This window comes from Anopheles coluzzii, chromosome 3 (assembly GCF_943734685.1).
Source record: "Anopheles coluzzii chromosome 3, AcolN3, whole genome shotgun sequence".
NCBI lineage: Eukaryota > Metazoa > Arthropoda > Insecta > Diptera > Culicidae > Anopheles > Anopheles coluzzii.
The window spans coordinates 79933264-79951005 of NC_064671.1; the positions used below are offsets into that span (position 1 = coordinate 79933264).

At 45.5% G+C, this 17742-nt stretch overlaps 1 protein-coding gene across 4 annotated transcripts in view; it reads left to right on the forward strand.

The window, feature by feature from the left end:
• Nucleotides 1-17742, forward strand: part of LOC120955180 (uncharacterized) — an 80978-nt gene that overhangs the window by 18582 nt on the left and 44654 nt on the right. For 3 of the 4 annotated variants that reach the window (XM_040375772.2, XM_040375774.2, XM_040375773.2), the window contains exon 4: nucleotides 13670-13749. In XM_040375772.2, the coding sequence (XP_040231706.2) occupies nucleotides 13730-13749 (20 nt within the window). In that variant the 5' untranslated portion in view covers nucleotides 13670-13729. Of the gene's footprint in view, nucleotides 1-859; nucleotides 980-13669; nucleotides 13750-17742 lie in introns of those variants that run through there. The other variant, XM_040375775.2, reaches the window with a different exon arrangement.

Genomic DNA, 17742 nt, shown 5'->3' on the forward strand with positions numbered 1-17742 from the left:
GGACAGTGAGGGATGGGGGAAAGAGTGGCCCATTAGTGGCGCAGAAAATGGATCTCATTCTTCGCGTATGTGCGCGTTCTATCGAGTGATGCTATCGGCGTACATCGTCGGGAAGAGAGTGGGGTTGTACCGGCGTGTCTCGACGGCTTGAATTTACAAGGACCGATGTGCAAACACAAAAAAGCGACCGATACGAAGACGTGCTTGTACGCACATGTTGAGCGTGTCCTCGCGTGCCGATGTGGATACGCCTGGTTTTTAAAAAGGGAAGGAGGTTTTGGGATCGATTTGCTGAATTCAGTTGTCGCGCGCGAGCCGTACTGGAAACACTTGAGCTATTGGAGTTGAGTGAGTCGATTGAGTCCCCGTGGTGCATAGTGATGAGTAAACTGTGCTGTGCAAAATTAGTTGTGGGATATATAGAAGTTCGTTTCGTGTGCAGCTGTAGTTTCAGACGCAGGGTTTAGATTCAAAATTTCTGAGAGTTTAATGAGGTGATCAACCTGATCTTCGAAGTTCCACATCAATTGCCCAATTTAGTTATCCATAATATTTCCTTGTTATTTTGGCGTGTACTGATGCTCCTTGATGCTCTCCAAAAATATCTTATGTTCCATAAATAATTGTCAAAATTATTTGTTGTGTTTTCTTTGTGCATCATTTTCAATGTTTTCTTTATTTAGTGGAGTAGCAAATGAGAATCAATATTAGAAGCTATATATTACAAGAACGAAAGTAAGATTATTCGATATTTTTGAATATTGTGCTAGGTCATGAAGGTCTCGGATAACTTAAATTATAAAGAAGTGTTGAAGTGTTAATTATTTCGTTTTGAGCTCTTTTCCATGTGTAATATCAGTGCGACGATTAGTTACTTCGGATCATAACAATCTTGTATGCTTTCCTGGGTACAACGCTTACAAGACATCTGCTCTTCCATGCCATCGATCTCTATCAAACTCTGACGGCTGCATCGAAGGTAACTCGAGAACAATTAAACACGTTATCCACTCATCTCTGCCCGTAGTGAAATCAGGCGTAAAATTGTTGTCCTCTCGTACGTCTAGTCTAGACAAGCACCCCAACTCCCGCTCCAGCCTGTGCTTAGTCAATCGAGATAACTTCCTGGGCCTACATTTTATGAGGTGAAGTTTTTCCAACAATTTGCCTGAACCTTTCTCCCTTTTCTGCCGCCCTGAACTGGAGGATACACGAGCAAAGGGAAAAAGTCAAGCATCATCCACAGAGCGTGCGCCGTGTGTGTGTATGTGTGGATGCGTTCTAATGAATTCCTCACGCTTCGATTCCTGAACGTATCGGAGCGACATGACCATATGGAGGGTTACATCCAGTCGGGGGGAGGGGAGGGCGGATGATGTACCCAGCTACCTCCGCCAGTCAGTTGATTGATGTATGCATTTTAATCTAATTTCTGCTTAATAGATAACTGTACCCCGGGATGCGTAGTGTGGTGCCGTTCGGGGTTACTGAACCCCCACTTTTACTAGCCCGCGTGTGTGCATCCACCGCACGCGGAAGGATGCTGGCGTTTGCGTCCGTGTGTGACGGTGATTCTAACGGGGACAAGGGGACGCACGGGACAGAGCTACAAAAAACCGGGTGGATTGAATAATTTCAACCCTCAACACACGGGTTCGATTAATATGCATGGCGTGATCCGGTAAATAAGATATTCAAACAAGGCGCTCGCGGGCGAACATCGGGAGCAGAAGAGGAGCAAAAATCATGGCGAGGGATGTGGGAGCACACTTCTACAGGGACTCTCCGATACGTATCGGACGAGGAAGTTGGTTTTCTGGTGCGAGGATGTGGCGGCAGCGTATATGTGAAGCCTGACACCTGGAACACCGTCGGTTCGAAAATCGATAAGCCAGACCACAGAGGCAGCCGATAGGCGATGGCGGGCGTATAACATTGTGGAGGAGCGGGCAGCAAAATAAAAAAAAATAAAGGCTGCATAAAATTGCTTCACATTACAGCACGCGGGATGCAACCATCGCGTGGTAGTTAAATATAGATCAATGCAATTGCAGTCGCGAACCGGGCTCGGGAAATACACACCGGCCACCGTGTTGAACCTTGCTGTTGATTCCTTGCTGTTTGCTGATCGCTGGCAATCGGAAGGGGGTCCGTGTTGGGTTTTTCGTTTTGCATTTTGTTCTTGTTCAACGTTCGGCATTAGCCACGCTCGGTGTGCGCGGCGGCAGGTTGCGTACAGTGAATTGACGTGCGGGAAAGGTTAAAACAAAACAGCCGTAACAAAAAACGGTATCCGCATGAAACACAGGAAATGCAGTCGGCACAGGTGGTTGGTTTTAGGTGGCCAGTATGGCGTTGATCGAATTGCTTGTTGTTCTTGCAGCTGGAATGCAGTTTCAAGTGTGTCGTTTGCGTATTTTTACGTCGAAAACGTTGTGTTTTATTGTTGGAAATGTTTGTATATGTTTTAACAATGAAAAAAAAATATTCTGGAACAATTCACACGGATTTGGCGTTATATTTACAAGCAGTGTTTAGAAAAAACAGCTTGCATGTAATTTTATATTTACAGCGTTTGTTAACAGATTTAAATCTAACGAACTCTGTTTAATGAACTTCTTAGTAGTGTAGCAAACTGAAGATTGTTTAATATGTATGGATTATTTATAGTCAGTTATTTTGGATCTAGATTCAGTGAACGTATGAATCAATCAATTTTGGTTCCTTAAAATTGTCTGCTTGCTAGAGCGGGTTTGGACACTCCTACAGCAGACCAATACTGCTAAGTGGTTGAAGCGCAGGATACGCAAGTAAATAACTATTCTTACATATTTAAAAACATCGCCAGATGTATTGCCTTAGTACACTTCAATTAAGCTAGAGGACATTATAGCGGATGTTCTGGACAATGATAGAGAAATCCTGGTATACAATACTAAAGAACTATGCAAAGTATGATAGGATTTTGTGAAGTCATCCACAGTCCGGGACGTTCAATCAAGAACATTTAAAATAATTGATTGAACTATTCATGTGTTGAATCTACGCATCGGTACCTTTCGACTAACAACACATCACAAATTAAAAGCTAGCTTTCAAATACCACTTCATTAGGCACTAGCAGAAATACATACCACTTTATTCTGCACTTATAAAGCACTAGCAGGCATACAAACTAACGACACTTGGCCGTAGAATTATTACATTTCCCAGAAAGCTTCATCACAGCTTCGGCTTCGGTGCGTTACACTTTTGCACTCGACACCCCGCCTACCGGTACTGGGGAGATCCCGGCAGTAGTACTAATCCATTCCATTACATTCCCACTTTGCGCTGCGAGCACAGCACTCACGAAAGTCCGCCACTCTCGCTAACGATCATAGTTTGATCGCTCGTTAAAAAGTTCCTATTGCTTGTGCTCCCAGCTCCCGGAACGCAGTGGCTGGTCGGGAAAGCATGGAAAGTTTACGAGCGTGTTTGTGTTTGCTGCGCCGGAGCAGCGCTTGCCGGAGAATAGTTTGACTTCACTTCGCAACCTAGTTTGGGTTCGTTCTGGAGTTTGGTGGTATGAGCGTTGAGTTTCTAAAGTCAAACCACCGACCGGCTGGAGCAGGAAAACGGACTTCGATGCCCATCAATTGCAGCGTGTACAGCAACGAGCGAATGAGAGATAGGAAGAGAGATCCAGCCTGCATTATTGACGAGACGTTTTCCGGAGTCGGATTATCATGGGATGGATAATAATTTGATTGTAAATATTTGATAAGGTTTTCGAAAGTTGCTGGAGTAGCGCGCCGCACCGACTTGCTCTTGGGTGTCGTTTTGTGATGTCGCTTCTGGAGATGATGAACTCTTGTGCTCTGGCTTTCCAGCTCACACAGTGCATCGCTGTTGATTGAACACTGTCCATTTCCAGCGATTGAAAGCACATCGTGAAATCGATCCGTCGATGCCCCGAGAGATTTGCTGCATAACTGTTATTAGCTGTGTGCATGAATGAAATATTGATGAACGAGCAGATAGAACCGTACTTGAGGTTAAGACGTCTAATCCAAACCATGTGAACAGATCTGCCTAAGAGCTCTTTGGAGATCCACGGTACAGACGCATCCATCTTCCCGGGCCGTTGTGAGCCCGTTTGATGCAATTTGCTTTCAAATCCTCCCGCAGGGCTAATCGTCAATGCAGTTTCGATGTCATCGGTCGACGACTGCAGGGCAACGCAATCCCAATCGCGACCAAGAATTGACTCCATCTCCTTTGCCACCGTTGTCCGTGCGAATCTCGGCGAAAACAGACGACGAGCAGGACGCCGCAGGACGACGGTGCATCACAACAACCCAGCAACCTAAGATATCGTTCGTACGCAAGACAACGCAAGAACAATGAGCAAATTTATCATCTCTGTGCCCGCGCCGCTTCCTGCCCGGCCCGGTCATTGTGCTCACCCCAACGGGTGAACGGTGAAACATGCGCCAAACAAACATATCATAAATAACGAATCTTGCTCCAAAGCGCCGTGCGATTGCGGCTCCGTTCATCCCTGACCCCCCGAGGCTCCCCGGGGCTGGGAGCGGAAGGAAAGCACCCATTACACAAACGGCACAAACCTGAGAACAGCAGCAGCAGCAGCAGGGCATCTCCGCCCGCTCGCTGCAGAAGACAAACGGGCGACGATTCCACGCACGAAGAAGCCGGTTGTTCGCGCTTATCGCCGGCCGGTCGCTCTTCCTTATTTCATTAATCATACTTTTTCGCATGCACTGTTTGTTTTCTGTGTTACTACACGAGTTATTTTTGCACATTACGTTTTGCGATGTCCATTTTTTTACTACTGCATCGGGACTGCAATTGCTTCCAGTCGATTGGTGGTTTCCTTTATTGATTCTATATGTTTTGTTTGGTTTTTTCTCTCATTCTGTTGTGCTTGTGTGCCACTTTACCTCGCTCCTGTTTGCTGCAACTCTACTTCTGTGTACTTATCTTGCTAGTTAACTTGCGTTTGTATACTTTTTAAATGAGTTTTGTGCCATTTTTTTACTCTTCTCGTATTTATTTCCACCGCAGCTAGAGTAATTGAGAACGCAAAACTAGCTTTCTAGCTGTGATCGGGTTTCTACTGCCCGCAAACAAATTATTCATCGATAACCAACCCGATGTTTGAACAGGGTGTCCCCCACGGTTCTGTATTTGCCATTTGTGGTATATCGTGGCAGATTTGCAGTGCCAGAACCTGTTCCGTATTGGATCCTGAGTGCGCTCAAGCTCCAGAAGGTTCCTTATTTGTGGCGCAGCATCATGAAGAAACCCGTGGATCGTGGTCCGCTGCTGGACTTTAATTATCAATTTCCATTTATGCGCTTTTCATGTTCGATTTAACAGTTTCGCTTTTTCTTTTGCTCCGATGGGACTCCGCACTCTGTAGCATGCGCATATTTTTGCAACTGTTGCGCGGCTACGCCTCGTTGGTGTAACTGTCTCGCGTGGTCGTGGTAGCAAAGGCTACGCATCTTCAAACAAGCGTACAGACAAGGGGGCGTCCCATTTGTTATATGACCATATCCAACGGCAAGTTGGCAATTCGGATTGCGACGGTTTGAAATCGTTTGTTGTTGTTAGTGGTGCAATTACGGGAGCACGGATACGCAACTGGAAGGGCAATCATTCGGCTGCTTAGAATTGTCCTAACCATACCAACAACTCCTGTACGATTAGTTTGTTAAGACATTAAAGCTACGCAGTGTTAAATATTAAGTACTTTAAGATATTTTACTATCTACCCAAGAGTTTATCTTTGCAATTACGCCTGCACTCAGTTTGCACCCCTGTGTGTCCTCCTCTTTTTAGAACCACATTTTCATGTGCTTTATCTTCTTCACTTATAATTCGAAGATTTACCCCAGCAAGACCTGTTGCGATTCAAGAATGACATGCGCACGTTCAGATCTGACAGTAATCATTGCCTTCGGACGGGATGCCAACAATTCTAGGCTACATCCTGTCCCGTACCAGCCACCCAGTAAGGGATGCTGGCAGCAAAGCTGCACAAATAAAGACATTCGAGTTGTGGTTCCGCTTTTCTCGCATCGGCGATCCATGTCGGCGCTTGCCTTCGAGCGAGTGTAGCAACACTCGCAGCCGTACACGGTGCTCGCTGCGCACGGTGCATTGACATTTTGATTGATTTATGGGCTTCCGATACGACTCACCTTCACCTTGCTTTGGATGGTGTGCATGAAGCGGTACGGATTCTATCCACCCGCTAAGATGGTCTCTCCGGACTAACGAAACTAGGTGAGGGATTCCTGCAGGGTGCGTTCGGTGATTGATGGATGCTTCTAGCTAGAGCAAGCAAAAAAAAATGGGAAAGGAACAAAGATATAAGGATTAATTTCTTGGTTCTTCTCTATTCTTCCGCTGTGTATCACGAAGCATCCCTAGTTTTGGGTATCCGTTAAGAAGCGTACAAACGGCAGAGGCAATTATTTAACAAGACAACAATGCTGAGGTAACATCACAATCTTATCGAATCGAAAGTTCAGAAGCTTGTTCCTTACCGTAGAAGTCTCTTTGAGAGATGAAGCAATGAGCTTGTTTGCTTGTTTGGGTACCTTTCCATGCCTGCCCATCAACCAATATCAGTGACTCATCACTTGCTCTCCCATATCAGAATGCACCCAATAACATCCCAATTGTGCTGGTCCGATTTAAAATCAATCGATTGTTGATTTATCATACCCAGCGCGCTGCATCTCGCGCAAACCCCAAATTTCATAACCACGGGCAACAACGTGCGTGTCAACCGGACAAGATACGACTTCGGTCGGTGGCCCCTTTAAACTAGGACATGGCCCCATTCTGTTTTTGCTTTTGATTGTTACAAAACACAATCAAAAACATAACACCCCGAACCTGAACTGCTACTACGTCGGCGAAGGGTGCAGGTTGTTGAGGGGGTCTTGTTTCACTACTGCACGATGCTGCTACTGCTCATGTTCATGTTGCACCAATTAGCTGTAAGTTGACAACCGGACCGGCACGTTTCAAGTGACATTGCGCTTGCGGCATTGGAGCTTTCAATGAATGAATATTGCAGCTGCAGTTTTGTGGCTGCTACTGTTTGTTGATATATTGACTGAATTGGAGAGGAAATGCATGGTTTATTTCAATATTTGTTGGGAGCAATATGCCTACAGGGCATGTTGAAACAAATGAATAGTAAAATCCTTCTATATAGAAAGAACTGATATAAAAACTAGAAGACAAAACACAGCCACCACTCGATAAGCCACCCGGAATGATGGTTTTGCAAAACCCGAATTCATCCAATGTCACATTGCCACAAATTAAGCCCTCGTCGAAATGTGACAACATTCCACCGTCGCTCCTAGCAACGCAGATTTATCTTGTTCTGCCTTTCAATATACTGCTCCCCTGTAACAGGTCGCACACGGTTGAACAAAAAAGAGAGGTGCTTTCAGAGTAGCTGCTGGTCGGGTGAATTATCTGATCCTGTCTGTGTCCCCCTCAAGCGTGCTGTTGGGTTTTGGGACATTATGGTGGTGGGATTAACATCAACAACAACTCACCGTGGTGCACTTTTCGATAAAACCACTGTCTGCTTGTGGTCGGACGTTTATTTACGCTTGGTACCATGGAGGCACAGGTCGGATTTTTCGTCACCCGGTAAGCACGGACGTTCGCTTTCGTTTTTTTGTCTCTAAGAGACAGTGTTGCCCCTGTTTTGTCACTTCTTTAGCTGGCTTTTAGTATAAGAACCTTTTTTCTTTTGTTTTTTTTTTCTTATAGGCCTTTACGTGTGCCTAGATCCAATCCAAACTAATGGACTGCTAGGTTGATAAATGTCTGGTTGTCGTACCGGGTGCCTGGGTTGGGTCTCTCCGCAGTAGCAGTAGAGGTGACATAACGAGAGAAGTTGGAGTAGAAAAGTAACGGAAAACAAAAGTCATTCAAGAATGAAAACTACTAAACCTTTGTATTGTGGCTTAATTGAGGGCGAGAGACCCTAATGATGCTATGTAGCCGTAGAACTATAAAGTATCTGAAGATGGTCCTTAGGGGAACTAAGAGATTTACTACGAAAGTGAAAGGTAGAGACTACTTTAAATCAAATGTACAAATTATTGGGTGAGATGAAACATTCTGGAAGCACAACAGAAAGTGTACAGCCAGCCCTTCCATAAAACCTTCATCAAGCTGTATTAGATGTTACCAACGCCACCACCTCCAACAACTCCGTTCAAAGTGTAACGACTCCAAAGGCATTCGAATCATCGCTCCGTTTCGAATGGAATTAAAATTGACTCGCTGTCGCCTCTCATTGAACCTTTTCCCGCAGGTTAATAACTTCCCAAAAGCCGGCTTGTGTCGTTAAAGGGCACTCGCACCCAGCCAACGCGTTAAGCGATCTTTGCGCCTGTCAAATCGCACTTTGCTTTTGTGTCGCTGGTTCGTGTTCTTTAGCTGTTGTTGTTGTTGTTGTTATTGCTACGCTGATCGATTCTAGCGTGAAGATCTAATGTACCAGGGGTGAAGAATCTCCCAAATGGAACACCGCTAAGCCAAGAATGCCACTCTTGGTACGGTTGTGCGGCGAAGATTTCGTTACGATCGTTAAGTGCTTTATTTTCTCACTCCTCACAAAGCGCACACTTGTAAGACGGGGGGGAAAGGAAGCCGACGAGCATCCATGTTCGTGCATTAGAACACATCGCTATTTACCGTTAGCACTAGGACCAAACGATGGCGTATGTAGCGTTTTGTAGTTAGAGTGACTTCTTGTAACGGGGAGAAACGACGGTACATCTTAGGTGGTGGTTAGTGAAGGCAGCTGATGATCGTGTTCTCCAATACACCTTCGTTTCGAGAACTCGTTAGAATCCATTTCGGCACAGATTAGGCCGTGCGCAAAGGCTTGCTCTGTGTGAGATCGGTCGATTGGTCAGAGCGGTATGCCAATGTCCCGGGATAGCTTCGCATTGTGTACGTTGGATGTACTTTTTCGCTTACTCACCAACTCCTGTTTGGGCCAAATCACTCTAGGGTGTCACAGGGGGAAATGGCACACATCTTCCCAGCCATGCCACTGCTGGTCGCATACTATATCGAACCGCGCCATAGTCTGGTGTACTCGGTTTCTCGGTCAATGTTTCTCACGCTTGCAGTTTTTTTTTATTGTGCCTGTTGGCTTTTAGCCTTTCGCTGGGCCCGCTGTATTGTCGTTAGGAAGTAATGCAAACTCACGTTCTCAGCAAGAAAGCCGCGGTGAATGTTTTTGTTTTGGATCTTGGTTTTCGCGTAAACTTTAATACATTCTTCGTGTGCACGAGAGCACGAACTGGACACTCTAGCAGCGGAACGAGAAAGCAACGAGATTGCATGTCGCCTTTGTGGGACACGGAGGGAGGCATTGTGGCGGTGCCCCCGTCGGTGGGGAAACTTGATCCTCGCGCTGGCATTAAATCCCGTTTAGGAATGTCAATTCCATCCGGAACACATGAGTCGCTTCTGCCATATTGTAGTGGCCGCTGCATGTGGAAGGAAGCTTGCAGAGCCTGTTCCTGATGACTTTGAGATGATGCCTGCACAAGGTGACGTCACATTGGAGATGTCGGTGAGACGCGCTGGTAATCTTCATCGATCGCAGGAGGTGTTTGGTTACAACCCGTCCGCTTTGCTCGACAGCGTGTGTCAATCGGCAGAGACAAAGTCTTCAGAGCGAGGCTGTTGTCATGGCTTACGGCCCTAAATGTCCGGAACAATCTGCGAGAGCTCGGCACAGGCGGATGCGGAAGCGGCGATTGTAGGTGGTTATTGCCCTACCGATCGGTAAATGTATCGTTCGTCGCGTATCTAGTGTCACGACACCAATAAAATCTAGAGTAATGGGGTGTTAATGTTATTTTTAGACAGCTTTCATTTTGAGACCACAGGAAACAAGTCGCTCCAAACTGTTTTAAAATTGGAGCTCATCATCTGATGTCAATCTTTCAGCGAGTGAAACATTTTTCTTACGCATGATCGAGCTGAATTATCAATTTACACAATCATTATCTTCACTAATAAGCTTGCTTGACGCATAGCTAAAACGCGTTCGTGCGAGTAGGAAAAAGGAAAGTGACCATTCGGCAATCGCAATAATGCACGCTCTAAGCAATCAGTCCACTTGATCAAAGCCATCCAAGCGGGAAAGTAATTAAACATCAAATAACTCTTCAAGCCGTCATCGACGCCCCTGAGTGAATATGTCTAATGCAACGTATAATTTCACTGCATCATTACTGAGACGACGCGGCAGCCCTAGCACAAAAGGGGAAGATCTTAAAAAGGGTGACATTTGAAAAGAAGGTCCGTGCAAGATCGTTGCTAATGAAGCATTGAAGCATATAGCAGTCCGTTTTCGTCGCGACCAGTGGTTAGCCAACATTGTTTCTGGAGAGTATGGGGTAATAATCACACGGCGAGAGAGAGAGAAGCGCACTATTACCCGTTGGGTATAGTGCGCATTACGCGATCACCTGCCAAGCTTTTGATGATCCTCCAATCGATCACCTGTCAAAAACTGGGGGATTTGATGCATGCCTCGTCTCGCTGTAGAAGGCTTTCTATTTATAGCTACGCTTAGTAGTTAATTCCATTAGCCTGTTCGATCCATCAGTGTGAAGCTCACTGCCATCGGTCATCAAGTGCGAGTATTAGCGAGTAAAAGACTCTTCACAAAATGTGCGCTTGCGAAACGTTCCATGCTGCTGCAGCATATTGTGTGCGCTGTTTTAGATGGTTGCGTTACGACAATGTTTAGGACTCGATTGGAAACGATTATTAATAACAATTAAGTCAAGAGCGTTCAAGTAGCTATTGCTTGCGTTTGCCCACAGTGCGGCAAATGGATGAGGCCATCTTTTTTGTTGTTGTTGTTGTTGTTGTTGTTGTTGTTGTTGTTGTTAACAGTTTGCTTTGTTTTCTCGATCGGCTCGATGATCTTTTCGCTGCGATGATGAGACGCGGAGTTCCGCAATGGGCGACGCATTTTGCGATTGCGTAGCTCTTATATTTTTTAGTGCTCGCCTGTGTGTGCGTGTGTTATCGTTTGGGTCGATGCGCTAGATCAGTTCCGATGAGTTGCCACTTTCGCGAGCGCGCGCGCCCGCTCACGCCATTCCCTTTGAGGTCATCACCGTCGATTTTGAGGTTATCTTTCGTGTCGAGTTCAAAGCGATGCGCTAAAGACGCACTGCCCCGGGGTTGAACAGCGCGTGGTGCGTGATTTATCGGTTCGGAAGAGTGAGAGTGTCTGGATCGATTTGGTACCGCTGATACGATCTCCATGATATGAAGCCTCTTTCCTGTGACACGTTGGGATGGAAAGAGTGGATGGGCGGACGAGACTTGCGGGTCAAGCAAGTTCATCTTCGGAGCATTAAGATCGTTGACTTCTTGAAGCCAAATGGGCGAGAGCGAGAGGCGAGGAAGAGGGGAGGTAACTAATGAGCTCATTTCAACCCTTCATTTCCTTTCAACTCCAACAAAGATCCAATGTGAGATCGTCCAAGGTTTCCTTTCGTCCATAATCATCGGCTGTTGGACCACTGGGAACTGATCGTTACTGTCCATGAGCGGCAATTCCACCAGCTGGAATTGCGTCAAAATGATTGACTCTTATGTCACGCCAGGTGAACTGGACCTAACGGGTTATATGCCGCCTGCTAGAGGGACACGAACTCATATTCAGTAGCACTTGCCGTCTCCGTGATCTTGATAGGGTTGGCGGAATATGCCTTTTTATGATGCCGAACCTCCTCTCCAAAAGGCAACAACTAACCGCCCATTTGCTTTAACGGAGTTCCGGTTCCAAAGGAATGGTTTGCAAGAACATTGAGCCTTCCCACCAATCCGCACAAGAATCCACAGTTATGAAAGTTGCATTAAAAGCCATAAGTACCGGTATGGGTGAGAACCACACCCGGAACCGTCAACAAACTTACGAATCTCGTTCACTGTGACTCTCGATCTGTTTTGTAATCTCGATCAGTGTTCGCGCTAGCGGACGTTACAAGGAAGTTAGCTAAAAGTTGGCAAGAAATTGAAAATAGAAGCATGGTGTAGACAGGAAGGAAAACAAAACTGGAGCAAACAAGAAATCCGTGGCGAAGAATGCCTTGGAATTGTATCCAGAACGATCTTGATTAAAAGTAGCGATCAAGATGGATGGAATAGAGTAGTTTAGCTGTGTTCTCTCTATAAACCCTCTTTCTATTCTTATTCTACCTCTCGGCAAAATTATGACTATCCGTACGGTGGCGAGTGACTTAATCGTATGTACATCCACACGGTTGATGAATGTAATTTCGCAATCCATCATCTCGTGGGCGCAGGAAGAGATACAGGGGATAGTTCTGAGCCGACTGGGACTGAATGTAACTGTTTCAAAGTGGTTTGGGGTAAGCGACTTGACTTTAAACGTTTCACTTCCTGGTTTGGCGTGGGGGAATGATGAGATATACCCCCATAACCACGTGATCCGTTAGATTAAACGAAACAGTTAGACGTTAGATATCTTAATAAGCTCCAAATGGTGGTCTAGTAGTTGTGACACAAATATTCCTGCCTAGGGCGTTGAAAATATCTATATTGGTGAAGATGTGCTGGAAGACTATACATCATGAAGAACAGGGTCGAAAAATTGGATAACTTTAGTGACATTGGATATTATTATCCAACGACAGTGCGACCTTTACCCAGGCGTCCTGGAATCATAATTAACACGTGCGCCGAAGTTCACTCAACCTCAACGCTCAGAGTCAAACCGAATCGGATTGCATCGACTTTTAGACATCAGCTGAATTTATTGTTCCTGTGTTTGCCCGGAATTCCTGAGCTAGGGACGTTTGGGCGGGATAGAGAGATATTTTGTGCACTGGGTACGATTTCCACATTCCTGCGGAAGTATCGAATTGCACACGGTGTAACTCCAAAGTGTCATCCTCGCCTTTGATCGTCACGAGCCTTCCCCTGCTCAAAGCCGCATCGTCAAAAGAAGGTGCGCTTACAAAGGTGGTGTACACAGTTTTATGTTTGCACTTGGTCGCTCCGGCCATTTCCGAATGCGAATGTGATGCAGATGTCTAATGTTTTTACGAGCAGCGGGTAAGTCACCTTCCGAGGGTCGCTCGCGGCTGTTGTACGGTGTCTTGTTTCCTTCACTGGCTGGAGAATGGCTAAGAACATGAAAGCAATTTCTCTTTTATGTGAGATGCATATTCGGGGTGTAACCACCGCATCTCTCGTGGTGCAAATTATTCTCCGATCGGATGACTCGCGCGCAAAGGCAGTAAGGTTGAAAGTGTCGTAATTTCTTTTCGTTCTTGTTGTGCGCATGTTGTTAGGGACGATTTACGATAACGACCTGAGTGTTCGCACGGCGGTGTGGTTTTTCATCTTGATGGATGGTGTTGAGCGGCTCACTGGTGTGGAATAAAGTTTCATCTAAAGAACATAAAAATGTGAATGAATGTAATATTTGATATTTTGCGCTAGAATTTGAAATGTTGCTCGAAAAATGTTGTGAAATGGTTTTATTTAATTAAAAGTCATATAAATTTTCTTTGCTTCGATTTCTAATGCATATTTCTCTTTCTTCTCCCTGCAGATTCTTGTACAGAACATTCGATTCCCCATTTATCGATCTATATTATGTTTTAAATTGTAAATGACACCGATGCAACGAAGGTAAGTAAAAACTCGCTTGTCTTTAAGTTGATTGCGTTATTTTCAGAAGAAAAAAAGTTTTTTTACATTCCACCGCAATAAATTGTTTTCGTAATCAGTCTCGCCGACAAAGAATCACAACGTTGGCATCTACCAGACGCTCTATTTTAAGGGCCTAGAAGCTTTAAATGCGTACGACTTGTTTTGACAGTGTTGGGATGGGTTTTTTCACATACTTTACTAGATCTCAGCCGAGCAGCAGAAAGTTTTGTTGCAATCGAAGGAAGGGTTGGCACTGGGTAAAACATAAGAAATAATCTTTTTTTTTAATATACCAATAAAAAGTGTTGTATTATGGCGCCTTCTACTTAAAAAATAATTGAGACAAAGCACACGATTTAAAACTGATTTCAAATAGGCTTTATCATCACCACAAACCCAAGCCACATTTTTGGGGGCTCAAATCAGCTTATCAGCATACTGAGAAATTCATTCATCGTTTGCGTTTCCTACATACATTGATTGACTTCCATAAGCATTTTCCACACTCTTGTACAACTTTTTAGTCTTGTACTCCGCCCAAAAGCGTTCCTGCCGCGGGTAAACAATTCCGGGTTGTAACCACGGCTATCGGGTTACGCGTATGGCGCGCTTCTAGCCACAAGAAGCAAGAGAGCGGAGGTGGGGAAGGCTGCCAAAAACAAAAACTGTTCCATTAAAATCGCGGCACGGATAAGGGCCCCAGACAACGACGCCTCACGTCATCCAAACGCGGCGTTGCGAAACGCATGACATACGCAGATAATTTGCGTGTTTGGTCAGTATTTTCGTGCTAAGGTCGTCGCATGCGGGGAGGGAGAATACATGAGCGAGACTACCTCCCCAACGCAAGCGGTTGTCAATATTGCTTGTCGCACTTTTGCGCCACTACCGACAATGAAAGCTAAAAGGGGTGGGTGTTTTGGGGTGGCCTAAAATTGGGCATAAAGTTTTGACTTTATCGGAGCGGAAAGCGGTGAACTGGAACACGGTCCCTAATGAGCAGATGAAAATAGTAGCTTCCGGAGCAATTTGTACGTGAAATTAGTGAGTCACAGGTTAATAGAGATGTTTTTGAATCTAAAATCGAGGGATGTATCCCCAAATGGAAATTAATGTCTAACTGAAACAACACACAACTATCCAAATTTTTAAGATCAATGTATATAACAGATACTTAATACACTGAGTGAGCTTGTGCCAAGATGGACATCTCGTTAGAGAAATGAATATACATTTATTCCACTCTTGCTCTGAACATCTCAATGTCCAACTCAATAGCCCCGGGCATCCCAAATTAGGCACCCACGGGTTGTCAGTTGTTCGGAAATAAACACATCATTACGACAGCCGCTACTCACATCCGCCTAAACAAGCGCGTCCAAAATGAGAGCATCCGCGTTTTTATCATTCATAAAGGAGATGCTAATTCAATAATGGGCGATGGGCCACTCTTGGGCGAGACGACAACAAAAAATTGTCGAGAAAAAAGGGCCACCCCAAAGCCCCAGATGGTCCAAAATATCTACACACATACATGCCCGAAAGGAAGGGATGCCAGCGCCACCATCACCTACGACCCAATTCTCAGAACGCTCCGGCGCTGTGGAATCAGGTCGCGGTGCATCAATCAAGGCAAGTGAAAAGCGCACCCGGGGCTCCAGCGTGCGCGCCACACACTTGGAGCGCTTGGGGAGTCCAAATTGGCCGGGATCAACACACACTTACGCTTTGTTTCTTCTTGTTTTTGTTCCCCCCATTTATCCCTTATTCTCTCTCTCTCTCTCGATTGCATCCCAAAAATTGGCTTTCACCTTGGCCCAGCTGCTGCGCTAGGTCGTGGGTACCTTCTACTCTACCCTTCGTGTTACAGATATTTTTCATGCCAATCTGTGCAAAGCGACGCCACTGAGAGTTTGGGTCGTGTTGGAGTCGACACCTATCATCTATCCGCCACCCGGCGGGAGAAAATATGTCGAACGGCGAAAGACGGAATTTGGGAATTTAAAAATTAACCCCAACCAATAATAAGGAGCGCGCGCATACCGAACCACCGTGTGCCACCAGTGACAAACGATGCCCCGGTCGTCGTCGTGTGTCTCAAGCACGTGTTGATTGAGGCGGACGTAGCAACCGCTGGGACGATTATCATTTTTCCACACTCATTTTGTTGCCATGGGAACATAATAGGGCGAGCAGAAGGGGTCGTGGTATGGTTTAAGTACACACAGGCTAGAGAGCGCCACTACAGACGCTACAGTATGAGACGATTGAAAGATTATGTATTGGAAAAAAAAACCCCTGGGTAGTAATCAATATTATCGTATTATTGGAAAATAAATAGCTTCTCACGTTTTACTACCATCACATTGGTTCAAGATCATTCTCAACATTCCCCCATCGAATTTCGAACCCCTGGCGCTGTCCGTACGGTAACCCAATTCTTCAAGAATATGGCAGGATCGTCGTTCTTGTCACCTGCCCAGACAGGCGCACTGCAGGCGCCAACGATCAGCTGCCAAAGCGTGACAACTCGTCTGCGGGAGATATAGAGGTGCCTGCAGAGGTACGCATAAAAATACCTTCCAACTTTCCAACAAGCGCATTCTGCAAGCACGAGACGACAGCAATAAACTCTCCCAACCCTGCAGGAAGAAAGTAATTCCCCCTTTGGGGGGCCACAGAAGAATGGCCCTTAAATGGTCGCTCTACCATGGTGGTGTGCTCCACGGTCAAATAGAATGCGTTCGTGCGTGCCGAAAGAGTGATTCCTGTCTACTTGTGCGGTGTTGCTTTGCCTCGTTATTTTTTTTGGGGGGTATAATTTTAGAGCGACACTTAAGGCGGCCACCTCCAGGCGGAGTCGCCATCGTTCAGTTCGGAAGATCAAGGAACGTCTCGGTGCGTCGCCTGACTGTAAATCAATCTTGGAAGGTTAGCCCCTGACGGGGTGCTCTCGACACCACCACCAAAAGGCCAAAGACACACACACACATCGCATGCTCTATAGCGCACACGTTTCGCACACACCGCAAGGGTGAGCATTAAAAATAATTATTTATGATCTTCAGGCCCGTTCGTCCCCTTAGTCGGCAGCGTTCGGAGAAATTTATATGCATTTCGCGACGTTTCTGCATGCATCGGTTGCTGCAACAGGTCCGCATAACCGGCCGCGCGCACCGTTTAATGACGGATGCAAGGTGACACGATGAATTATTGGCGGGATGCGTTCGGTTTTGGCCCCTCCTGGTTTCGGTTGCGCCTTCACATGCCGCTATGGCTGGCCGCCCTGTTGTGTGCGCTTGTTAGGGTTAATAACATCTCACGTGTTCTGCTCGAGTGCGTTCTCTACGGTTTCGGGAGGAGGGCACTTTTAATCAGGCAAAATGAGTTGAGAAAATTGTAATTAAAAGTAGAGCCCTGGAGAAAGAGCGTTAAGGCAACATCTGCTGCTTTTTCGTTGGCGTGGGGTACTGCGCCGGCCATAGCAAAAGGGGGTGTATTTATGCTGGTTTGTTATTTCTACGAGCCGCATCATTATTATACGCGTGATTGTTTGCCCACCAAATTGACGCATATTGCTTTATTTATTGTTGCAATTTTTTAATCGTTACCGTACACGAAAGGAATTTCGTAATTATAGGACAAGTTCCACTAATTTAATATCGAAACAGATTTAAAATTAATACTCAATTTTGCTTAGATAAACCGTTTTTTTACAGAAAGCAATCCGGATCAGATACTTTATTAGCACAGTGTTTCCTGATCGTGCATTTAATTAAAGTAGTTTTATATAACGCGGGTGTTCTGCATAGTTATATACGATAAAACAGATTTTTTTATGATGATCCTAGCTAGTGTTGTGTTTCATAAATCTTTCTGGGAGATTCATTGATTGAATCATTAGCGATGAGTGATTTAAATCTCGTGTCGAATCTCCATAGATTCATGAATGTATAGATATTCATCAATCTT